The 26,561-nt window shown below is 41.4% G+C and overlaps 1 protein-coding gene across 1 annotated transcript; it reads right to left on the bottom strand.

Moving 5' to 3' along the window:
* Positions 1-2,465: 2,465 nt before the first annotated feature.
* Positions 2,466-26,390, bottom strand: LOC308111636 (solute carrier family 12 member 2). Its single transcript, XM_080466601.1, has 26 exons — positions 25,701-26,390; positions 24,349-24,471; positions 23,393-23,468; positions 22,368-22,463; positions 21,438-21,577; positions 21,237-21,347; positions 20,550-20,658; positions 20,331-20,458; positions 20,147-20,231; positions 19,405-19,553; positions 16,870-16,977; positions 16,574-16,697; positions 16,400-16,501; positions 15,560-15,715; positions 14,768-14,867; positions 12,918-13,029; positions 12,697-12,837; positions 11,382-11,488; positions 9,681-9,760; positions 9,411-9,545; positions 9,165-9,278; positions 6,229-6,340; positions 6,045-6,131; positions 5,200-5,335; positions 5,043-5,110; positions 2,466-3,533 (listed from the first exon to the last, which is right to left on the bottom strand). The coding sequence occupies exons 1-26, from the start codon at positions 26,157-26,159 to the stop codon at positions 3,398-3,400; spliced, it is 3,294 nt and encodes a 1,097-aa protein (XP_080322727.1). The 5' UTR covers positions 26,160-26,390; the 3' UTR covers positions 2,466-3,397.
* Between the last annotated feature and the right edge of the window lie 171 nt (positions 26,391-26,561).

Genomic DNA, 26,561 nt, shown 5'->3' with positions numbered 1-26,561 from the left:
AAGTTTCTGCAGAAACCAAGGTAATAACCAGCCATGCCTAAAAATCTGCGAAGCTCACGCCATGTCTCAGGTACAGGGAATTCTTGGATTGCCTGTGTTGGGCTCAAGATTCCCTTAAACTCCATTGAACTCGAGCAGTTTCTCCCCCCAGAGGAGAAACACCAGGAACAGTAAACAGGTCATAAAACAGCAGAGAGGAAGGCAACGACCCCAGGAGGTCCCCAAGCCCCAGGTTGGGGACCAAGAGAGACTGTGCAGCAAATGCGGAGCTCGTAGCTGCCACCCACTCACCGGTCGAACCTGACCCCGACACCACAGGGGTCCAAAATTCAAACTTGGTGAAACTCCCTTCCAACCAACTGCTCCTGGCTTCTCATCCCAACCACCGAGCGAGACACACGTCTCTGCTGCATCGGGACGGAAAAGAGAGCATCAAGTGGATCCAAGGTACCTAACCAACGTCAGCCCGCTGGACGAGCAGGACACAGTTTGGACTTCTTCTCTTTTCCTTTTTCCTTTTTTTGGGGGTTTCTGGAGACGCGAGCCTGCGTCTCCCCCCCCTTTCAGGTGCACCACTCTCCACTCCTGCAGCTGAAGCGCCAGGCCTCTGAATTTGGGACGCTGAATTCAGATCCGCTAACAACCAGTTATCGCTGCCTCACATTATGTGCAGATCGCACTCTGAATCACTGAATCATTTTTGTAATGATGCTGTAAGTCATCATGTCTCTTGCTTTCGGAGAGATTTTTCTTTTATGGATCATGAACATTTAGTGAATTCATCCATATGACAACAGTTTCCTATGGATATGGGTAAAGCTCGATCAAGAGAATTAAAAGAAAAAAAGCCTAGTTGACATTCAATGCCTTCGCCAACGACGGTTGGGGCAAAGGTTATGTTTTTGGCTTCATATACTTATGTATTTGTTGGTTTGTACATATTTTACAAACTATTGACCCTGGATTGTATGAAATTATCAGGTATGATTTGCCATCATCCAACGACCAATCAATTAGATTATGGGTTCGATCAGGTTAACGTTCAAAGGGTCACGAACTCTGACCCCTCCATCAACTTCAGCAAGCACTTCAAATGCAAATTAATTAGTGGCAGTACATTATCAGACATAGCAGCTCCTGGGGAGGTAAGATATTTCCTCCGTTGTGGAAACACTGGAGCATCGCAGTCAGTCAGTGCTGCTGCAAGTAGGGTTGCTAACTCCCTGAAAAGAAAATAAGGGACACCTCACTGGCAGGGCGGCCGACCCGTTCCTGGCGTGGTGAATTATTTTTTGCTATTTCTTTTCTGTGTGTGAAACACTTTTTTTTACCATCTGACTTGAATCTGAATTTCACTAGATGCATATTATCTTTGATATGAACACATTGAAAACAGATTAAGCAATTTATTTTTATTGCAAAATACCAAAATTAACAGAATAAAATCTGTATTTTTCTTAAATAGAAACCTGTCCTGCTTCATAGAATAAAAATACATATTTCTTTAACAGAACTCAGTCTGGCTTAAATTACAACAGAATAAATTAAAATTTACTTAAAATTGTATCTGCAAAGGGGAATATTCAGTGCTTAAAGCACAGCCTCTGACGGTCAGCAGGAATGGAATAGAACACTTTAACATTCATCCCTTCTCAGGGATCTTTGACACTGAATGAAGGTAAATCACTGAATAATTCAATATAGAAATACTTCTGTGAAAAAATAAACAAACATATATATATGTATATATAGATAGATAGATAGATAGATAGATGGATAGATATCACTTACAACATGTTTGTTTTTTCTCCCATTTTTCATGAGCTGAACCCAAAGATCTAAGACTTTTTCGATTTATGCAAAACGCCCATTTCTCTCAAATATTGTTGACAGATTTATCTAAATCTGTGTTAGTGAGTAGTTCTCCTTTGCCAAGATAATCCATCCCACCTCACAGGTGTGGTATATCAAGATGCTGATTAGACAACATGAATATTGCACAGGTGTGCCGGAGGGTGGCCACGATAAAGGGTTACTCTGAAATGTGCAGTTTTGCTTTATTGGGAGGATCTAATCGGAGTGTCAGAAAAACAGTCATACTGTTTTGAATTCATGACCATCATCACCAAGAAAGAAAATGATTTTTTTGATGAAATGGTTATAGAACCTCCTCAGTATAGTGTCCCTGATGTTTTGGTCCATGTGTAAATTTCAGTTTTACCCTTTACGTGCACATTTTTTTACCATAAGTTATTCCTCTTAGTTTTAAATGTGATGAAAAAGAAGTTGTGCTAATTAAACTCGAGCTTTGAGGATATAAATATGTGGGAGTTTTGTATGTGAATGTAGATTTGGTTGTACTGTAAGTCCATTGAAACATCTCAGACCAAGTTGGTCTAGAAAAAAGGTCAAAGTACAAAGTCCATTTAAATATTTTAAAATCTCACACAAACCAGAGACGTAACAAGACTGTGTTAATGATTTAATAGAAAGACTGTACAAAATACAGTTACTAGACATACAGATTCTTGCTTCATGAAAACCAGTGACAAAAAAACCCATCACAATTTGAGCTCATATTCTGAAATCACTGCTTCCAAAACTACAGCTACGCTTTATAACTTAGTACTGGCTTGAGTTACTCTCACAAAACGACACACAGGAGGCAATGAGAACCCTATTATTGTTTAGGATGAAACAAAAATCCTTTTGAAAGGGTCATATTATGCAAAATTCACTTTCTAATGGTTTTCTAACAGTAATAATTGTCCCCATACCTGGAACAATGCCCCAGAAGTGAAACAAGTCTGTCCTCTCTCTCCCTGGCTTGTTTCAGTTTTTAAAAAGTGTGTTGCTCCAACCAGCCAATCAGAAATCAAACCCTATATAGTGTCATCAGGGGTTTAGCCAATCCCAATCAAGGTAGATCCGCCCTTTGACTCCTCACGCAAGTTAGGCAGCTCTGCTGTGGCACATGGCACCACGAGAGGAAGTACTTCCTTCTCTTCCCAAGATGGGCATGTGTGGGCGGAGCCAGTCCAGCTCACACAGACACAGCAGATTCTGAATGTAGCTCCTATGATCCAATATTCAAAAGGAGGAAAATCAAAGAGAAGCAACACACTTTGAATACAAGATTCTTAGACGAACGAGACCCATATGAATATGTTGAAAAGCTGTATAATATGACCCCTCTGAATGGTGACTGGGCTGGTTAATGTGGTGATGAATCGAAACCAATGAGTTAAATAACACCAATATACACATTTTGTCTTCACAGCAGGAAAGTTAACAAAACAACCGAAAGCTGAAATATTTGTGTTCTTCTGTAGACGAAAGGTGTGTAATGCTGTAAGAAATGTACAAAGAGACCAACAATTGTGTGTTTGTGTGTGTTTTAGGAATAAAACGTCAGGACACTCTGGTGGTTTCCTCGGACCAGCAGCAGCGGTGGAAGGTCTTTGGACAACGTTTCCAGCCAACACATGTAGAGGGCGCTCGACACGGTGCCCTTCCTCGCTAAAGGCATGCTCCTACACACACACACACACACACACACACACACACACACACACACACACACACACACACACACACACACACACACACACACACACACACACACACACACACACACACACACACACCATTATGAGTGATCACATACTTTTGTGCATGTTAATTAGTTGGTGTAATCATTGATGGTGAGGATGTGGCTTCTTCATTCTCTACTCACTATTGATGAGTGGCTCGACATCAAACATGAAATATTGTTTTATGTAAAAAATGTTCTCTCAAAAAAAAACATTTTACAAAATTTGGATGAAATGGACTGAGAATTTCAAAATAAAGCTTAATTTTTATTAATATAAATTTAACAGATGCTTAAATATCAAATGCTTGCTAAACCATCCATCTATTTTCTCCCGCTTATCCGTTTCCGGGTCACAGGGGTGGTAGTTTGAGCACTGTGACCCAGATCACATTGAACCGATTAAGAACCTTCATACAGGTGGTGAGCCAAGGAGAAGGTGGTGCCCAGCGTGGGACACAAACCCACTACCTAGAGATTGTGAGTCTCATGCTCTACCAACTGAGCTAGCCGGCTTGCTAAACTAATCTGCTTAATTAAAAAAAAAAAAATTTCATTATTAGTTGATTTCATTAATAATTTTGGCTTCTTGATTTATTTTCCAGTGAGCTTCGCAGTTCTTCTGTACATAGTCTACATTAACATTTCTGAGTGTGAACTAAACAAGAAAGCGGAATGAATATTAATGGAAGAATTAACTGAGGACCAAAAGTAGTGCAACCAGATCCCTACAGATGTTCAGTGATATACATGTTCAAACGAAATATTATTTTGAAACCACTTTCATTTAAAAGAAAAAAAGTGGAAACATCACATTCAACATATTGAGAAAAACCTGTCGAGAAGCATCTTGTTCCAAATCTCTTCTCCATCCATCTTGCTCATTAGTTTAACCATATTCAGCCTTGCAACAGCAATAAACAAATGTAGATCACATCAACCCAGTATTTACAATAAGGACACTATAAATGATTTATCAAGCTATAAAAAATCCATTCCCAAAAACCAATTGAAGATATTTCACAATTGGCAGGAGATTCACTCGTGACGAGAAAGATCAGAATTTAAAACACTAAGGTTAGAGTTAAAACAAGGTCCACATATTTCTATTTAGTTATTGTACAAATCCAAATTTATTACTGCTTCTGAGAATTAATGGAAGAGTGAAGATAGAGTATGCATGTATGTTTGTGTGTATATTATATATGTATTTTATATGACCATGTGTCCAAGTATATAAATATGTACAATTGTATGTATGTAGTATATTGAAAAAAGTGCAACATGAAATATTAAAATAAAGACATACTCTGATTTTACTGTTCCTGCCCACCTGAGATTAAACTGAGACTTATGTGGCTGCTAAACTAAAATGAATTCAGGAAAGAGTATTGAGAGTAGCGTAAGAATGACAATATTTTCAAGAGAAAAGGAAAGCTGAGGTTCTTACATGACGATGAGCTTGGCTGTGCTGGAGTGTTCCTTCAGCAGCTCATTCAGCCTGATCTGACGGTTACTCTAAAGGTCAAACACACCGTGTAGAGATTAACATTGAGACAGACAACATTGTGTTTGGTGAAAGGTATCTGCATTGTAGGAGGGTAAACCTTGGCCTTGTAGAGCTCCAGCTCATTGTCAGTAATCCTCCAGGGCTCCTGGGCCTTCAGCCTCTCGGCGGCCTCCTGCTCCATGTCGTCCTCCTTCAGCCTGTACGGCTCGATCAGCTCCTTGAAACTCAGCTTACTGTCAAAGAAAACACACATTCTCAAGCAACGACTTCAGATGAGACACTGCTGGCTTATTAAAGTGGAAAATATCATTGTCAAGGACAGCGATGGGAATCGAAAAGATTTTTATGATTCCGATTCCATTATCGATTCTGCTTGCCGATTCGGTTCGTTATCGATTCTCTTATCGATTCTCATCTGGAAATGAAACCTGCAGTATCAACAGCAGTGGACATGCTAACGTCACCGCTGCTGCTGGGTTGAGATTCACTCCGGAGCAAACTGAAAACGTGACCTTCATTCAAAGTTATGGCTGCTGTGTGTGAGAATGCTCTGATTATTGGTCGTATTCCTCCCTTTGATGAAACACCCACTTTGCAAGTATTGCAAGTTGCCTTCTTGTTGTCCTTTCTCCTGAAATGTAACCAAACTTTTGTGCCTTTGTGCCACGTAATTCAATAAGTGCATCATTCGCAAAATTGGCAAATGATTCCAAGGAAAGGAAACACTGGGAACTGGTTCTCAAAAACAATGGGTTTTCGATTCCCATACCTAGTCAAGTCAACTGTGACCGCAGCGGAAAATGTAAACAATATTTACATTTTGGAGCCTGAACAAACATCCAGTCCAACTAAATAGACAGGCAATTACCTCATTCATGAATAAAGTCATACATAAATAACACAGTTAATACGAGCTCAATCAGATGCTATCAAAGGTCCTACTTGTGTTTCTTGGGTTTGGTGTTGATATCGCCGAGGACATTGATGTCTGAGAAGTCGATCCTGAACCTGCTGAGCAACGTGGCCATCCTGGTGGGACATGGAGACGAAAACAAATGGAATCTTCGTCTACTGTAATAGTGACCAGACTTGTTTTAACGCTGAGTTGTGAGCCGCTCTGACTCACGCTCGTCGGTCGTGGTCGATGCGGTTGATCTTCCCCCCGATGAAGACGCGGATCCTGCAGTCGCCCCATTTGCTCCTGTTGGTCAGCAGATAGGGGATCAGCAAAGTGAGACCTGCAAACAAACACATGTACACATGCTACGTATTAAACATTATCCATAAACATTTATGAGAAACAGATGAAACACTTTGGTCTCTATGTAGGACACAGCACAAACACATTATACATGTCTGAAGAAAGTGTACGCAGTGAGCTGGAACCCATGACCTTCGCGTATTGTTTGCGTATGGAGCAAGAAGTAGAGTTTTTGGCGTTTAGTAAGTACTGGTATCTGTAATCTTAAGTTGTGAAATCAATTCACAATCACACAAATACATCTTTTTAACAATGTAGAATTAACAATTCTACATTCCAAAACAACAAAAAGAAAAGAAATGACATTGGATGATTATGAAGCAGTATCGCTACAACAAATAAATGATTTACCAATAACAGTTTGCTTGCTTTTAGTAAGTAAGTAAGTAAATTTGATTCATAAAGCGCTTTTCACAGATAAAATCACAAAGTGCTGTACAGCAAGGTGAAACAAACAATAGCAGCAACATCACACAGTGGGTAATACAACGTATGTGACTTTAAAACACCAGGAGCCACATAACAAAAGAAAATAAAAGTTAAAAGGCTATTTAACTAAAAGCTTTTCTGAAAAGTGCAGTCTTTAGATGCTTTTTAAAAGAGTCCACACAGTCAACCTCACAAAGGGACTGGTGCAGGTTATTTCAGAGTCTGGGGACTCCCGCCTGGAACGCCAGGTCACCCCAGGTTTTAAAATGGGTCTCTGGGATCTTTAAGAGACCCTGGCCTGAGGACCGAAGGGTGCGCCCTGAAGTGTAGGGGCACAACAAGTCAGTGATGTGTTGAGAGGCCTGACCATGCAATGCACGGAAGGTCAGCACTAACATTTGAACTCAGTACAAACATTGACTGGAAGCCAGTGAAGACTGGAAAGAAGAGGGGGGGATGTCAGCCGTTCTAGGTTCACCTGTCAAAAGTCTGGCAGCAGCAGCATTCTGAACCATCTGAAACTTCTTTACTGTTGACTTTTAAAACAGGTGAAAATAGAGTTACAATAGTCAATACGTGAAGAGATGAACGCGTCAATGATCATTTCGAGATCTGATTTTGACAATATATTTCTTACTTTAGAGATTTTTCTCAGATGATAAAAACAGTTTTTGATCAGTTGACGACAGTGACCCTCTGAAGACATTGACTGATCGAAAACACCGCCAAGGTTTCTGAGGCTGCTTTTAACAGATGCACCCAGAGCACCGAGGGACTTTTTGATCAGAGGGATCTTTTTATCGGGAGCAATGATCGGAGTTTCTGTTTTGTCAGAGTTTATCTGCAGGTGTCAACCAGTTGTTGATTACAGATACACATTCCAGAAATTCAGATAAGAAGTGAAACTCTGAACCATTGAAGGAGCAGTGTAACTGAATATCATCTGCATAGAAATGATACAACACATTTTTAAAACAATGGATCACCGACCAAGAGGCATCAGGTACAATAAAAACAAAACAGGCCCCAGAACAGACCCCTGGGCTACTCCACAAGACAAGTCAGACACATTCAACTTTACATCATTAAAAGCAACATTAAAAGTTCTTCCATTTATATAAGAAGTGAACCACTGGAGAACCACACCAGAAAACCCATCTCAGATTGAAGTCGATCAACTAATATACTGTGATCTACAGTATCAAAAGCAGCTGCCAGGTCAAGTAAAACCAAAACTGAGTAGCAGAGTCAGCAGCAGACCTGCCAACCTTGTCAAAATATTTTTAGTACCACTTGTGTTGTGTGGCTTTTTTTTCTCAAACTTTTGCAACTCCATTGCTTTGCACGCAGTAATTTCCCCTTTCAATGGCTGGAAATTGGTTATAAAAAAACAAAGAAACCTATATTTTTGACAACAATACTTTTAATAAAGAAAATATAGACATTTTGCACTCATCGACAGAAAACTAAAAAATGCTATGTCCTTATCATGACAGCCTTTCAATGGAACACAGAAACACTTTCAAAACATGAACATGCTGTTAACAAACCAAGGTAACTATATTATTTACTTTTATTTTATTTTGTTGACCATGGCAGTGGTTGCAAAACGTGCTGCAAAAGATTTGTTGGCTACATGTTAAACTGTATAAATAATCACATTCCTCCTTACAGTATATACAGGCCGACTGCAATGGATATATATAAAGGCTAAAATACACACACACACACACACACACACACACACACACACACACACACACACACACACACACACACACACACACACACAGTTTACCTTTTTAAGCACAAACTGCAGCGAGTGGGGAATGGAGGACGGAGAGGGAGGCAGAGGGCAGGAGGAGGAAGGGAGGAGGGGGGCGGGATGTAACGCTATAGGTTCGATAGACTCGTTATTCTCCGCTTTTCTACAATGATTGGCTGAAACTGCTTCACCACGCTGCTGCATCGTGCTGTCAGACACGAGTACTGCACGTGCACATTCGCCACAGAACTCACATGCCTGCAGCTTTTTGCATAGTTTAGAGGGGCGAGTCGTACCAGCGTATTTAGATGTCAAATTGTGTACTTGCTACTCAAAATGCGAACAGGTTGGCAGGTTTGCAGCAGCCAACATCACGTCACTAGAAACTTTCATAAGAGCAGTTTCAGTGGAGTGGATTGACCTAAAACCAGATTGATATTTGTCATAAAAATCACGTTGTTCCATGAATGAGGTTAGGTGTTTAGCGACCACTTTTTCCATGATTTGAGAAATGAAGGGAAGTGTAGATATAGGCCGGTACTTTAGTTTTAGAGGATGGGCTATATTTGCAGTTTGATAGTTGGTGAAAAAAGGTGTAACAACTGACCTCCATCATCAAACAGCCACCACACATCTATGGTCCCTTTGCCCTGCTTCTTCTTGAACTGCTGGCTGCTCTCCAGCAGACGCTGGTCCGTCAGACTCAGAGGAGACTTGGTTTCTGCAGCAGACAACGTTAAACACAACACCATGACATACGACAAGGAAATTAATATCGTCCCTAATCAGGCTCTTAATGCAAAGAATAAAAGGTGGAGATTTATTTCCCCGCCCTCCTTTTTTTTCTCCTTACCTTTCATGATGAGTGGGCTTGTCTGATTGTTTGTGGTCTTTGAAAGACAAGAGTCAGAATCTCTGACTGGACTGAGAGAAATTAAGTCGTCCTTACTGCCCACCGGCGGCTTCTCGTGGGATGACAGCAGCTCATCTGCAATCACCAAGGGGGGGGGAAGTCCTGTTAGGGGTGTATTGGCTGGGGGTGCGAAGTGATTTACAGTGAGAAAGAAGCATCTTTGCAAATGAGTAAATGCCCTGGTCCCTTGCATATGAAAGAGACATTTACCTTGTCCTTGAATGTGGGAGACATCTAGTCCGTCCTGCAGGCGGAGGATCACCACTCCAAACTGCAGGTCAAAGGCGTCACTGCAATTCAAAAGACGAGATGAAACACAAACTACCCGTATGAAAATTTGCAAGCTGTTTATAGATTTTCGTGGCTCTCTAAAACTAAAAAGTTTGTACACTGCACAAAAACAATTTGTAATCACATTTTAGCCTCAATTCCACAAACCGTATTTTCAGCGTGCCCCCTTCACTCCAGCCAGCAACTTAATCACCAGTGACCAGCGGAGTTAGCCTGATATGCTACTAGCTACATGCTAAAGAGTTCTTCTTCTTCTTCTTCTTCTTCTTCTTCTTCTTCTTCTTCATTTGGGTTTGATTACAGTTTGCATCCCTGAAGCTGCATGACCACCATCTGCTGGTTCTATCTATACTATTTCCCACCACTCTATTTTGTTCCCCCAATAGAACCGTTGCCTTTAGAATCCTATTTAAACATTTTCTGACCCTTCCTCTTTCTTGCCACTGCAGTATCTCCTTCACTCCTCCACCTTCCATTCCTTCTCTCCTCAATCCCTCCATCATATTCCTTCTCTCACTCCCAGACTTCCTGCAGTTCACCAGCAGGAGCACCATGTTTCTGGATCCTAACACAGACTGCAAAGGCCTGTTGGATGTTGCCCCATTATGTGTTTTGTACTATTTAAATATGTATGCCCAATTCTTAATCTGGTAAAGACGGTCTCTTCTTCCCCACTGCCTCCTCCACTCCTCATCCCTCCCACCGTATTTTGAATACTTTACAGATGTCTTCCTCTTTCCTCCTTGTCCCATTGCTGTTACCATGTTTTCTGTGCTTCCCTCCAAACTATAGACTTCCCTTCTGTTTTCACTAACATGATGTTAGTCTCTATAGTTGCTTTGGCCGTTGCTTTCTTGGCCAGCCTGTCAGCGCTCTTGTTACCCACAACACCCACATGAGCAGGAACCCACATAAAAACAATCACTGGTTTTTAGCCTCTGAATACTCGGCTATTGGTCCTGTCTGCTGTGTGAGGAGCATGTAGTCCATCATTGATGTTGTTAAGTGCCGTTGTGGCGAGGGTCGCAGGGTTATAGGTCGAGAGGTGGGCCAATGACGTCATCGTTTTCAGCCAACGGGCATCTTGTCTGAGCACACGGAAATCTGAGACGGCACTTTCACATTTCTCCACTCGAACCCATTTTAGAAAAAAAAAAAAAAAGTTTTTTAGGCTCCTAAAATGCCACGCCGTTTAGGTGATCGGCCAAAAACGATGCAGTTAAATAAACAGTGTTGTCGTGTGGACAGGGCTTCAAAAAGATAAAACACTTCCAATAGCTAAAACAGTTCAAATAAGCTATAAAACGCAGACACAAATGAAACAAAACAAGCAAACCGACTATGAGTTAAAACAGTTAAAACGGGTAGAATTGCTGAAATAGCTCGATTAAATAAACTGTATATAGAACAGAATAAACGGTAACGAGGAGAAATAAAAGTAAAGAGGCTCATTTGGTCACAGCGCACTCTTGGCTGTAAAACCGTTGGCGGTGCGCGTAACTTCGGTTCTGGCTAAAGGTTAGTACTCGTATTTGTACTTAAAGAAAAGTAGTCCTTGTGCATCCCTGGTTTTGAGCAGTATTTTGAGGTTAGTTTCTTTAAGTACACACCAGTCCTTACTGTATAGTGTTTATGTAAATCTCCAGCTCTCTCATGTTTCCTTCACTCCAGTTGTTCTTGAAACCCATCACCAGTGTATTGGGTTTCAGACGACCCAAACCAACAGCCTGAAAGAAAAAAATAGCTTATTTTTAATGTAATTCATTATTTTGCCTTCCAGTGTCAGAACAGGTTTTGCTCTTGAAACAAGAAGAGACTTAAAATCTCCTCCTGTTGCTGCTTTTTTTGGAACCTAGCATGGCTGCTGTACACAAACTGGCGGAACACTCCAAGAGAGAGAGAGAGAGAGAGAGAGAGAGAAGAGAGAGGAGGGGGGAACACAACACACACACAACACACATTACCCTTTTAGATGCTATATATACTATTTTCAATTACCACACTAATCCATAACACCTCAATTACAAAGACTATATTTGGGCTCATTCGAAGCTATGAAGGACCGACCAGATTTAGCCCAAAAAACCCTAAAAAAATCTAAATCACGTCGGGTGTTTGTTGGCATTTGAAGTTTTATAAAGACTGCACAATGTCATGACAATTTTTAACTTTTGTCGCAAGCATTGAACATTTGGAGCTACACAATGAAACCCGCCACTTTTACTTTTGCATTTGTGAATTAAACTATGTACATAAATAAATGTTTTATCAGCACATTTATGTCAATTGTCTCATTGTCTCTGTTTTATATCATATCTACATAATGAATATTTTAATTATATAATTTTCACAGCTTGGTGGCGCAGTGGTTAGCGCTCTCACTGCGAGAAGGCCGTAGGTTCAAATCCAGCTGTGTGGAGTTTACATGTTCTGCCTGTGTGTGTGTGTGTGTTTCCTCTCACAGTCCAAAAGCATTCATGTGAATGTGTGTGGTTGTCTGTGTGTGTCCTGTGACAGGATGGTGGCCTGAACAGGATAAGCAATGTAGAAGATGGATGGATGGATAAAAAAGATGTTGAAAAGAGGTCTTTTTCACTTACCTGAAAAAGATGACTTTTCACCTTTCACTTTTCTACCAAATTTGGAAGTTGTTTAGACGGAAGGCAAAGGCGTCTTTTCAACATCTTTTAAACCATTTTTTGCTGGATGGGATTATTCAACAACACCACAAGAAAAAGAGGTTTGGAATTTTTGGAGTATACCCATTAAAGCTACAAAGTACCTTATTTACATGATTTGTATTGTATATTATTTGTAGTACTAGGTGATCATTCTAGATTCTTGGGGGGAAGCCCTCATGTTATTTGGGGGTAGAAATAAGCCGTTTTGACACCATTTGTGAATGTTGAAGGTTTTAAAGTGTGTGCTTTTCCACCTGAAGGAGCAGCTGGGCTCCATGCCTCAGGTTGTCAGCGAAAACAGGAGCATAAAATGACTTGATGCGTTTTTTATTCAACCATCGTTGACAGTGAGCGTAGTCCTGAGACAGCTCCCTGAAGTTGGGCCGCCGGGTCACCTGCAGCAGGAGAGAGGGAGGCAGCAGTCAGACGGAAACCAAACGGTGTGCAGCGGCTCCAGCAGAAGGCCTCTACGTACCATCCTGACGTGTCCGCACACCATGAGACTGACGTTCTTGGTGAACGAATGAACCAGCTGGACGAGGGCGGGACGAGAGTTTGGATATCCGACCAGAACCAAACACTGCGGCCTGAAAGAATCAGTTTCACACAGTCACATGAAGTACAGTGACTGTCAGTTCTGTGTTTGATGAAGTCAACTCGCTGGGGCAGTGGTGGCCTGTAGAAGTTAGAGAAGCAGACTTGGGATCTGAGGGTTGCAGGTTTGAATCCCACAGCAAACAGGTCACCACTGTGGAACCCTTGACACTCACTTGCTCCTTGGGTACCACAGCCTGGCGGCCCACTGCGCCGAGTATGTAAAGTTATGAGATGGGTTAAATGCAGAGAACTGGAATTAATAAAATGATGGGCTGAGATTTGGATCAGAATAATTTCAAACTCAGATTTCCCACCAATATTTCAGTTTGAATTATTCTGAAATATTGATTATAGCTTCATTTGTCATGTGTGGACAAGATTTTAAAGTCTGATATGGATTCATTGTAAATATTCCACTGCCATATCCCTCTGAGTTGACGGTGAGATCACTATTTACCCTTTGTATAAAGTGTGTGTATGTGTGTAAAACTACTTTGACTTTTAGTGCAAAATTTCCACACAAGAACATTTTTAACAATCCAGAAAAACTCAAAACAATATTTTAAATTATATAACAAAGGCTTATAATAAAGATTAAAGGTGCTGTAAAAAAATACTAAGTTGTTGGTCAGTAACACAAACACGGTAACACGTCTTGTTTTAGTGCAGATTTTAGAGAAAAACGTTTCACACAAGAATATTTTGATAGAAAACTCAATAGACTTCTATAATAGACTTCAAGTATTAGAAAAATAGATAAAACTACAATAAATTGAAGAAACAAATGTGTATACAACCCACTAGTACTACTAATACAAACTGTACAATGGACGAGTGAACTGTCCTGAGGTGCATATAGTTGCTGATTTTGCAGTAGCAACAGGAATTGTTTTACCAGGTGCCTGGCAGGCAAAGATGTGGGCCCAGTGGTAACAGAGGCTGCTGCTGGAGCTGTGGCTTGAGTGACTGTGGCACTGGTCTGACGTCTGCCTGATGTGGAGGCAGAAGTACTGGCACTCTCCATTTCATGGTTAGAGTCATGCTGTCTCCTCACCTCTGAGGTTTTAACAGTGGGGTGTTAAGTTTTAAAATGCTTGTGCCAATTGTTTGTGGAGCCAGTCAAAAGATTCGGTTCATTCGTGAATGTCACAACTCTACAAAATGTTGCGTTTTCAGTTTTTCCGAGCAGCGTTGTCAGACACCCAAAATGCACCAAAGGTTTTGCATTTACACTTGAAATCATCGCCGAGTAAATGGGCCCTTAGAGCAGGTGACACATAGACAACTTCTGAAAGTGGGAGATTTTCAGTTTGATCCTTAATTCATTTCCCTACAGAGCTATGTTATCCATATTAACAAATGGTAGAAATAAGACACCCAGTTTTTCCCCAAACACCTACAGTTAAAAAGTAATGCATTATGTTTCGTTTGAATCATGACCAGATTACAGCTGACACACCTCAGAACTCACAGTTTTAAAACAAATGTTGAGTAGTTGTTTATATATCATCATGAATTATGGATGAAAACCAAGATGGTGCACAGCAGAATTCTGCCAAAACATACTTTATTCACCCGTACTGAACCCTGTAATCTCCATGAAAACATTATCATTGGATCAGACATGTGGGATTTCTATGTAGAACCTTTTGAATATATGTTTGAATCAGTGCGGGATCTCCATTCACTCCTTACCTGTGAGGAATCTTAAAGTGTGGTTGCACTGACCTGAAGTTTTTGATGTGTTCCTCGACTCCAGTGAGGTTCAGGCAGTGAGTCAGAGCCTGGTTATAGATCAGAGCCTGAGTGGACGAACCCCAGTTCACATCTGAAGGAAACAGCGGGTGAAGTGAGCGAGAGTGTAGCAGTGTGTTTCAACAATGTTCTGAGGTTTGGGTTGAGAACATGGGCTCACAGAAAAGAAAATGGAATATGGAAAGGTGCTGGGTAGATCTGAGATATTAGAATCCATCCATCCATCCATCCATCCATCCATCCATCCATCCATCCATCCATCCATCCATCCATCCATCCATCATCCATCATCCATCCATCCATCCATCCATCCATCCATCCATCCATCCATCCAACCAACCATCCATCATCCATCATCCATCCATCCATCCATCCATCCATCCATCCATCCACCCATCATCCATCATCCATCCATCCATCCATCCATCCATCCATCCATCCATCCATCCATCCATCCATCCATCCATCCATCCAACCAACCATCCATCATCCATCCATCCATCCATCCATCCATCCATCCATCCATCCATCCATCCATCCACCCATCCATCCATCCATCCATCCAACCAACCATCCATCATCCATCCATCCATCCATCCATCCATCCATCCACCCATCCATCCATCCATCCATCCATCCATCCATCCACCCATCCATCCATCCAACCAACCATACTATTCAGAAGTAATAAGAACAAAGGGCAACAAGGAAAACTTTTTTTTTTTGCTCGGAGTTCAGGCAGGTTAAACTGTTTCACGTTCTTACCAGGTTTCTTGTAACCGACGTAGATGTAGAGGGCGAGGACAATTAGCAGCGTGACTAAGGCTGCCCACCAGTTTATGACAAACATGACCACACAGCACAGGATGGCTCCAGCAAGAGACACCCACATGTTGTAGTACTTGAAGCTGGGGCGCCACCCTGTGGTGAGAGGTGAGATCAAAACAAACGTGAACAGAGCAGATGGAACAATTTACATGAAGGGGTCTTCAACGTTTTTCCCTACAAGAATCCCCAAGTTGATGGACAGATAGTGTTGAACCCCTTCGATATATACTATAGAGTAAGTTGTGTTTCATATTGAACTGTCTTGTTTCATGTGGAAAAGTACCGACATGAAGTTTACTGGGTGCAGATTGCACAATGAAAACACAAACTATGGCCCCAATTACACAACAATGTTCCAAGTGACAACGCCTCATTCTTTTCAGAAAAGTTTTGCATCAAAGACCTTGAGGGCTGGTATGAGGAAGTGACGGTTGCTGGGATTCCGAGCACTGTCGTCATGTAAACGGACATCGCAAAAGTTTTGCAATTAGACTAGTTTTTGTTGTTGTGTTGTGCTGTTGGGGCTTGAATCACAGCCTATGGTGACACAAATCGACATGATTGCGTAAGAATAACACGTCATAAACAGGAAACATGAACGAAGTCTGCACCATTGTGGCATTTCTGTTTGGAAAAAGCTGTTTTCAAAAAGTTGTGATTTCCAGTGACTCCGAGCACCATCGTCATGTAAATGGATCCCCAAAATGCTACGGAAGTTCTGCATTTCCACTTGAAGTCATTGCAGTGTAAACATGTCCTGAGAGTATGAAAGTTTACCTGGAGAGTTGGCGAGGGATGAGTGGAAGACAGAGAAGTTGATGAGAGCATACGAGGCCAGAAAGAAGTTGGAGATGATGGGAGCGATGATGTTCAACTCGGCTGACAGATGAGAACACACAAGTTTATTAAGTCTGATGGTTGATTGGCTCCAGCTCCTGTCGTGAAACTTACCGATGAGGATGAAAGCGAGGCCGATGAAGAAGGTCAACAAGTAGCCACGCAGCGGCTCGTTGTTTTTTCCATAACCCTTCGCAAACACGCTCAGCCCTGGATAGATGTTGTCCTTACAGAGGGCCTGCAAACAAAACACTCTGATCTTCATATTGCTGAAGACATTCAATACACATGTGATCAGGGTTGCTTCAGGTAAAGGACAGGAGCAGTTTTCCACAACTTTAAAAGCAGGGAGAGACGACAGGAGGTGGCAGAAAGCACGAAGCAGCAGAGAGAAATGGTTGATTACTGACCTGGAAGACTTTGGGGGCGCTGACCAGCGACGCCAGGGCCGAGGACAGAGTCGCTGAGAAAATCCCTGCAGTGATGAGAGGACCGAAGCCTGACACCAAACCCATCACCTGGATAACACACACACACACACACACACACACACACACTTATTCTTCTCACAAACCACAGCACCACAGAGATCGACTGGAAACATGGAGGTTAAGTTTGGACGAAGCCAAATAATCTGACATCCATCCAACCCTTCACTGATTTGGTCGACATCTCACTCACTCACTCACTCACTCACTCACTCACTCACTCACTCACTCACTCGCTCACTCACTTTAAAAAAATTATATATTCATATTTGTATTTTATATTGATTCTTTTTGATTTGAGACTATTAAATTTGGCTTCCTTCTTATAAACAATTAATTTATTGCTTATGTATTCAAAATCACATTAATATCAGATGTTATTGGAATTAATCAGTCATTAACATTTATGTGCACAACATTGATAACACATAATATTATAAGACATATGCTGGTTGGCCAAACAAAATTAGGAAACCTTATATTCATTACAAAATCACTTGACATTGAAAGAGAAGCAATTTGTCCACAGACACTTAATAAGATCCGATCTGCTGTGGCAGGAAAGTGAGTGGTTCTACATTTCAGTCTATGGCAACGCATGAGAGCATATAAGAGCTGTCAGTGCTGCTGACTGTGTGTGTGTGTGTGTGTGTGTGTGTGTGTGTGTGTGTGTGTGTGTGTGTGTGTGTGTGTGTGTGTGTGTGTGTGTGTGTGTGTGTGTGTGTGTGTGTGTGTGTGTAGGTGAATATTGTCAATGCTCACATTCATCTCTGCCCAGAGGACCTTGTGACTCTAGACAACAGTCACTATTATCTCCGATGCGTGCGCACACACACACACACACACACACACACACACACACACACACACACACACACACACACACACACACACACACACACACACACACACACACACACACACACACACACACACACACACACACACACACACACACACACACACACACACACACACACACACACACACACACACTTCCTTACTTCTTTGATTACTGTTACCAAAGTTGACCTACAACCGCTCCTTTCATTGAAACTGAAATATTGTGGCATATTAGTATGTATGAGCATTTATATATGCAGGTATGTGTGTGTGTATTTATTTATTTATTTATTCATGAATATACTGTGTAAATCCACTGTAATGTATATATCAAGAAGAAAAGCCTGTTCTGAGCACACACGTGTCTCATGAGGATTGAGTGACCAATACCAGGATGTACATATGTTTTATAGTTATTCAGTTATTTATATCAAATATTTTCCCAATTTATAGAGATAATTAATCATTTGGATATTGAATGTGATCTCTAATACAATTAAACATGATAATAAATAACTTCTTGACCTGCCACCACACCAACAAAATTCACATATAACTTTGATCTAAACATACTTCAGTTTTACTAGTTGTTAACTAGAGTATGTGGCCCACGAAGTAGGCTAGTTTAATAAGTCTGGTTGTTTTCTCTTTAACTTTGATAATATGGAGGGAGGCATTAATACCAGTATCAGGTCTGATACTGCACGGTGTACTTCTACTTGTTATACATCCCTGACACAACCTGGCAAGTATTATGTGACGTCATGCGTCAGCAACGTCTGCTTCTTTTTGTTTTTGCAGTTACGTAGTGCAGCGACAGTGTAAATGATCCACAGCATGACATGACAGCACAGTACACACAGCCTGACACTGCTGGGTGTCGGTCCACCGTTGCAGTGTGCATGTCGACGACGGGAAATAGGACAGCGCTGTATCCTGACACGGCATAACCACCACCAGCGTGTAGGCTTCCACCCAAAACAATGGCTGAGTGTCTGGACATACGTCACACTCCACCACTGTGCGCCGACCTTTATGCAATACAAATTCCTCAACTTCTCCTCAACTTCGGAGGGGATAAACCTCAGATCATCACAGATCATTGAATAAAACATGCTTTTCTTTTCTCTTGCCACGGTCACCTGGAGGAGAAAACTACTTCTTCACAGAGTCACTTTTATTCTGTGGCATCACAACAAGCTGAAACGTCTCGCTGGAGTCACGGAAATGACCCACAAAGATTAAGAGAAGTAAAACAGTAGATAGTTTAAATCTTAGCAAGTAGACTTTACATCATGCAGTCAGTCTGGAATTACACACAAAAAAAACAAACAAAAAAAACTAGCAGCTTCGCCAACATGCTTGTAAAAGGTTTTCTTATAAAAATAGAAGCCAACTTAGAAAACATTTTTGAAATGAACATGGCAGCGGCAGAAACAATGAAAACAGTTGTTTTTGTCATTTCAAGGCAGCCGCCCCCATTGGTGAGGGAGTGTGTGTGAATCAAATCGTATTGAATTGAATTGAATGAAAATGAAAATGAAAATGAATTGAATTTACTCGACTCGACTTGAATTGAATATGTAGTTGTGCTCCCCTGGGCCTCAGAGTTACCTGGAAGTCGTTCATCAGGCCGTACTGGCAGCCTCCCTCCTTGCAGATAGAAAAGTCGTATCCCAGCGTACAGGCGGCGTCGGTGCAGTTCACCGTGTCGCTCACCGTGTCGTTGTGGTCGCCAGTCGCATCTCTTACAATACAGGAACCTGCAGGACGGAGAGCAGCACGTAAACTATTCCAGCAGAATCTACTGGCTGAGGCCAACGCTTTTGGAAAAGAGGTGATCGAAGTAAACCTGAAATGAAGATGACATGTATTTGTTTTGAAACTCTTTAAATAAAATTGGTCACTGGAGAAACAGGACTGCCAACTCTTACACATTACATGTGAGACAGCAGCTCTGCAGTTCTCCAAAAGTTTATTAGTAAAGTAATTACAGTGATCGATTACTGGCTTGTTACTGCAAAAAAAAAACGGCTGCAAATGTGGGCCAGAAACTACTATATATATGACAATATCTGTATCAGCATTAAAGGTTGTATCAGAGTTTTGTGTCATCAGGTAAATTATTTTCTAAATTAATGAAAGGGAAGTCTGAGTGACGGAACTTAATCAGTCCTATATGGGTTAACTTTTGTAGCGTCAGTGTGGATAAATGTTACCATGAGCTTAAAACAAGAAAGGAGTAGCTTTACATCTGATATTAAAAGATAATAACTTCAATTACAATTTGATTAATATGTGATATGACAAAAAATGTATTGCACAAGTAAGTGTTGAAACCAAGTGAATAGTGAACCTGTAGAGAAAGCGACGGCCACATAGGTGAGTCCGGTGACGAGGATGGCCAGCAGCGTTCCTTTAGGGATCGCAGACTGAGGGTCCTGAAGAGACAGACAGGAAGAAGAAAGAAGAGGAGAATGTTAATCACTCGTAGACGTGATCCAGGATCCAGGATACAGGAGAACGTGAGTGAAACCCACAGTGAGGTCTCCGGAGATGTTGGCCCCGGCTAAGATTCCAGTGGCTGCGGGGAAGAAAATGGCGAACACAGAGAAGAAACTCTCATCGTCTCTGAAGTCTGGACCAAAGTTTTCTACCAGGATGGCGGCTGTGGGAAAAGAGAGCCGAAACAACAAACTCTGACTCTGACACTGTAAATGTTGGACAGTATCATCAAAGTGAACAGAGCTCATACTGACTGTGGTAACCAAAGAATCCTTTGGGCTCTTTGCTCTCAGTCGGCATGAAGGTTCCTATGAAGTAGTTAGCGATGGCTGCCAGCAGGATCACCAGGAGGATGATCTGAGCCTGTTGGATGGAGAGATAGGAGAAAGTTGAGAGTATTTGATAGTGTTGAATTGAAGTACCTCTTGCTGGCTTGCTTACTTGCTGCCTGGTCCTATTGGCCAGATACCAACATGAAACCTGAACGTCTGGTGCTTTTTCTTTTACTCCCTGTCATGTCCGGCAGTTCTTCGCCTGAACCATCATGTCAGTTTGCTGTGTTTGCCTTCCTAATCTAGTATCTGTTGTTCATGCACTCTTTTGTCTTCAAATTTGACACTTTTCTTTTATGGAATTCCACATTTTCTTGTTTCTGTAAAATTTTCCAATATTGTAATATTTTAGCTATCTTAATTTATAAACAGTTGGTATTGTTTTTAAATGTGTCTTGTTGTATGTTTTTAGGTTCCTATGTCTCTTCATGTGAAGCACTTTGGTTTCAGCTGTGGTTGTTTTAAAGTGCTATTTAAAAAAGATGACTAAAGGTGACTGTACGTTTATTTTTCTACTACTTATATAATCAATGTTGACTTCTTCATAATGAATGACGAACTCGATACGCTGGTGAAAAACTGTGAGTTCTCTATGATAGTTTTGTTTACCTTGGCTTCCCACTCCATCCCAGCCACAGAAATCCCCAGCAACAGGATGACAGTCAGTGTGCCAACGATACGAATGTCATTCAGCTCATCAGTCATCAAGGCGTCAACATCCTGGAAACAATGACCAGATCAGGGTCACAGTGACAGGCCAATTTCATTTGACAGGAAGATTTTGAAAAAGAGCAATAAAGCGTCTCTTACATTGAGCATCTCAACCACTGTCTCAGCAAAGCCTACGACGTACATGGCCACAGCTACAGCATTCGCAAAGGCGAAGATGAGACCGATGGAACCTCCAAACTCCGGCCCCAGACTCCTGGAGATCAGATAATATGCTCCTCCTGGAGAAAACAGTTTTCATCAAAAGAATATCAAGAGTGAAATGTCTGTCAGAAGGCAACAGGCTCACGTATTGACAGCTGTTATAGAGATATCGGTCACAAGAAAAAAAAGCTGTGGTACTGTAGCACCTTTGCTCCTGTGTAGGCCATAGTACTGGAAACTACAAGCAAGTACAACGGCAATAAATCCAATGAAAAGTAGCCAGCATACATCACCAGCTGACAATGTGATACAATAATACCTTAACGGAGAAGTACAAGTACGAGTACTTACTTTTAGCTTCTTGCTGATTCTGAGTATTGATATGAGTACTTACTAAATGCTGTTAAGCCTCAATAATACTCCATATGCAAGCAGTATAGATCTCCCGAGGAGATGACCAGTGATTTTGAATAGACACAAACATAAAGTCTCAGAGGAGTTTTTATTTCAGACGAGCGTAAGGGCCAGTCAATGTTCATTCATTCATTCATTCATTCATTTCCAATGCTTCCACACTCTCCTCACCATATGAGATTATCCACTGTCCAACTCTAGGAGTAATTTATCGCCCACTGATCCGAGTCTGACAGTGACTTCAAGGATTCCATTGATTCCAGCAGTTCATTCACACCTACAGGCAATCTGACACTCAATAAACCTAAAATGTACGTTTCTTCACTTAGAGATGAAACAAAAGTAGCTGGAGAAAACCGACACATACGGAGAACATGTAAACTCCACACAACCACTCGTGAAAAAAAACAAAAAACAAACCACAATATGTTTTAGAAAATGCGGGTCTCTCACCTCCTCGTACGAAGCCGTTGGTGGCGATGGCGGAGGTGGACAGACCAGTGATGGTGGTGACCACAGTCGCCATCAGAATGATCGCAATGGTCAGTCCTGTTTTAACAGAGACATTGTTATTACACAAACATCCTGAGAAAGGTGTTTACAAGTTCAGGCATCAACTAGTTGAATGCTGGAACAATTTTGAAGAGGAGCAAGTGAGTCACCACATGATGCTTTGCAAAGAGTTTCACAAGCATACTGTCTATCCAGAACAGGGAACACATTGCCCTGTAAACCTCAGAAAACATTTAATTTGTACAAATCTTCTCAAGTAGTTGTGGCCCACAGTATTGTTGAACATTTATAGAGGCCAAACAAACAGCAATATGTGAAGCTGTCTGGTTCCCTTAATAATGTGTTTTGGTTGAATCCACGGGGACTGTTGGGAATATTACACCATTGTGCCATGGACAATCTGCTCTTACAACCATGAACACAAACGTGGTTCTATCAGTTTCTATTATTGTATAGTTTAGATTGTTGTTGAAGAAGAGGGTGATGTCCCTTACTCATACATGGCATGCTCACTACATCATCTTTAGAGTGTTGTTGTCTAAACAGAAAACCTTTCTGAAATGAAAATGAAAAACGTTTTCACTTGAAACGCTGTCGTGTAAACTGGGCCTGACTTCCAAATGAACCTACAAAATCACTGCAACACTCCAAATCATTAAAGTATCATTAAATTATCATGAAACCAAAAACTCCAATTAGTTTATTAATTATATCGAGACAAAGAACACTATATTCAGCAGTAAGGGCAGTGGTCTGTGACTTGGCGCCTGCAGACAATTTTGACTCAACTGTGGCCATGATCTCCATATTACTTGGTTTTAGCTTTTGCCAACGTCACATTTATTTGCTGAAATGATCTGTTATGCTTCATAACTTTCAACACATTAGTTCTCTTGTGTGTAGACAGCACATGTGAGTGTTACTATATCCAGCTACTTAAACACATGTGTTTATTGAATACCTACCAATTCCAGCCTGTCCAACAATCCAGGACATCCTGATGAACAGCATCACTCCCCAGATATTGAGCATGCATCGGACCTGCAACACACACACACACACACACACACACACACACACACACACACACACACACACACACACACACACACACACACACACACACACACACACACACACACACACACACACACACACACACACACACACACACACACACACACACACACACAGGTAGCCGGTTCATACTTTAGTGAATGTACTTATCCAGTACCTTTAGTTCCGTCATTGTTTGAACAAAGATAGGGTAGCTCACCAAAGTATGGCATGTTCTAAAACATCTCCAAGATATTTTGGTGCCTTTAGCTAACTAAACCATATTTCACAGTTTCAGTCATTAACGGTAAAGAGGGAGTGATGTAATAGAAACTTCCTGTTTTCAATAAATCAGCATGAGAATAGTGGTGTGTTTTGCTCTTCTTCCAAAGCCATCTGCTCATCTATACACCTCAGAGTGTCAGTGAGAGTTACTTTGCATATTTGATGTGGCCATATTTACCCAGGTTTTTACAAAATCTGGTATTTCCCACTGTATGTTTAAAAAAAATCTTAAGTGGCACAGACCTGCATGTACACCTGGTTCAGAGCTACTCTGAGCATGCCAAACCTGTAGGGGGCAGTGTAACGAGACGCATGAAGCCATCATAGCCAACCAGAATCATCGTTTGTGGAGACTCGAGGCTGCGTTTCTGTCTGAATGCAATGTCATTTTTTAAATACCCGAGTACGTGTAAATGTGGCCTCAGGCTTAACATTTCTAAACATTGTAATAAAGTTGTAATAAATAAAGTTGCTGTACCAATAACAATATGGCGATGTACATTAGAGCAGAATCATTCTTTGGTCTGAGCAGGATGGTATCAGTGCAGGAGGCTCGGTCTGATGTTAGAAGGTAACTAACCAGAACTCCTTTGACCCAGCCGAACTTGACCAATCCTCCTTGAAGCTTCTTGGCTGCCATTGCGGCGCTTTCCTCTGCTGCCGACGGCTCCTCGCCGTTAGCCAGACCTTCCTCGAAGCGCTCCTGGCAAATATCCATCGCAGAGACAGACAGTTAAATCAAAACAAAGCAAAACCAGAGAGAAACTCGACCAAAGAAGAAGTGGACATAAGTGCAATCGATAAAAACATTGTTCTAGATCTACTGAAACAAAATATGGCAATTTTGGGCAAATTTATTTATGTTGCCCAAACAAGATTGTTCTTTGTTTAAACAACTTGTTTTGTTTTTTACGTGAAAAATTGTAATCTTCATTCTATTTGTGTGTGGTGCTTGGGAACGCTGATGGTTCATGGGTATTGTAGTATTTAGTGTTTTGGAATACCGAATGAAACACAATAAAGGTAACAAGATCTTTTTTTGTTGTTTTGTGGATGAATTAAAAAAGATTGCTCATATTACTAGGGGATTTTTAATCATCCAAAAAACAAAAAAATATATACTACATATTATAATAAATATATACTACATATATTTATGTAAACTTGAATTGTTATTGTTGATTTTCTCTGATTCAGTTCCATTAAATTCACTTCTCCTCAGATTTATTTTTCTTAGTGCACAAAACTATCTATCTATCTATCTATCTATCTATCTATCTATCTATCTATCTATCTATCTATCTATCTATCTATCTATCTATCTATCTATCTATCTATCTATCTATCTATCTATCTATCTATCTATCTATCTATCTATCTATCTATCTATCTATCTATCTATCTATCTATCCATCCGTCTATCTGTTTAATTCATTTAAAACAAGAAAAAAAGGCTTGGGAATGTTTCACTTTCTTGAACTGTTCTGATAATTATTTCTCTTGGGCCCATTGATTAGAAATGTACGGAAGAGTATTAGGGCCACTGAATAAAAAAAAATTAGGAGGCTAAATAAAAACCTTCATGGGCTTCAGAGAAAAAGTCGAAAATCAAAGTCGAGATTTTTGTTTTCGGAGTTAAAAAAAAGTTTTTTCACAAAGTCTGTCCAAAAGTTGGAAATAGTTGGACCAACTTCATTGAATTGCTTGAACTTTAACACCTAAATGAATCAAGTTCTATGAACTTAATCTAGTTCATTAAATCAAGTTCCAAGAACTAGATTCATTTAGGTGTTTACCTATTGAAGCAATTCAATTAAGTTGGTCTAACTGTTCCCAACTTTTTTGTCTGTGTCAATATTACCACAGTAGGTATAAAGTTTGGATCCTGTATTTTCATTGGCCAATGTTGCAAATGAAAAAGGTAAACTTTACTTTATCGAGTTCATCATGGAGCTCCGACAGCGACGGTCTGGTCAGCTTCTCCCCGAAAGGCGCGGCGGTCTGCCGGTAGAAGTCGATGTTTGGCACGGCGTCGATGGTGTTGTGTCCAAACGTCCTCATGTAGTAGGTGTTGGAGTGCGTGTCGGAGATGTGCGTCTGGCCCGTACCGGTCGAATGGAGGCTGACGGAGTCGCTTTTCGTTGTGTCCGGTTCATGAAAGACGTCCGGCGGGAGGCCGATATCCGCCTCGCTGCCCAAAGCGCCCGAATCCAGGAAGCCCACCACCCTGAAGCGGCCTTTGGACTCCTCGGGGGGTTTGGATCCATCGCTGAGGCCCGGGGCTGGTGCAGGAGCTGGGGCGGCTGAGGACGATCCCTCCGTCACTACATCCACCTGGAATCGGATCTGACCTGAGCTGTCTGTTCCTGGAGGCGCTTTCTGACCCGACATGATGGTGGATGGTCAGGAGGAAAGACAGAGAGCTACAACCAAGCAACTGCGCCCAAACCACAGCGGCACATTGAAACACGGAGGCAGAAAAACAATCAGGAGTCTGAAGGACACATGTGGAGTTGAAACTTTAACTCCGCTGCTCTTCTCTGGCTGACTCTCAGTGCCGGATGCACCAGGACACACATCCACGGGTGTGTGTAAAGGCCACCAAGCCTCTCCTGCGTGTGTGTGTATGTGTATAAGTGTGTGTGCGTTCCTTTTAAACAAAGACATTTGTCATCAGTGCTGGTGACACACTGAGACATTCACACCGGCCAAGAGACGCATGAGGGGAGGCAGCTGCCCCGGCATTAGCATAGAGAACAACAGCAGCTCTCTTTGTCTCAGTTCTCGATGCTT

This window comes from Lipophrys pholis (assembly GCF_963383615.2).
Source record: "Lipophrys pholis genome assembly, chromosome: 7".
In the NCBI taxonomy this organism is placed as follows: domain Eukaryota; kingdom Metazoa; phylum Chordata; class Actinopteri; order Blenniiformes; family Blenniidae; genus Lipophrys; species Lipophrys pholis.
The sequence above is the reverse complement of the archived record's forward strand: the minus strand, read 5'-3'. Positions and strand labels throughout refer to the sequence as shown.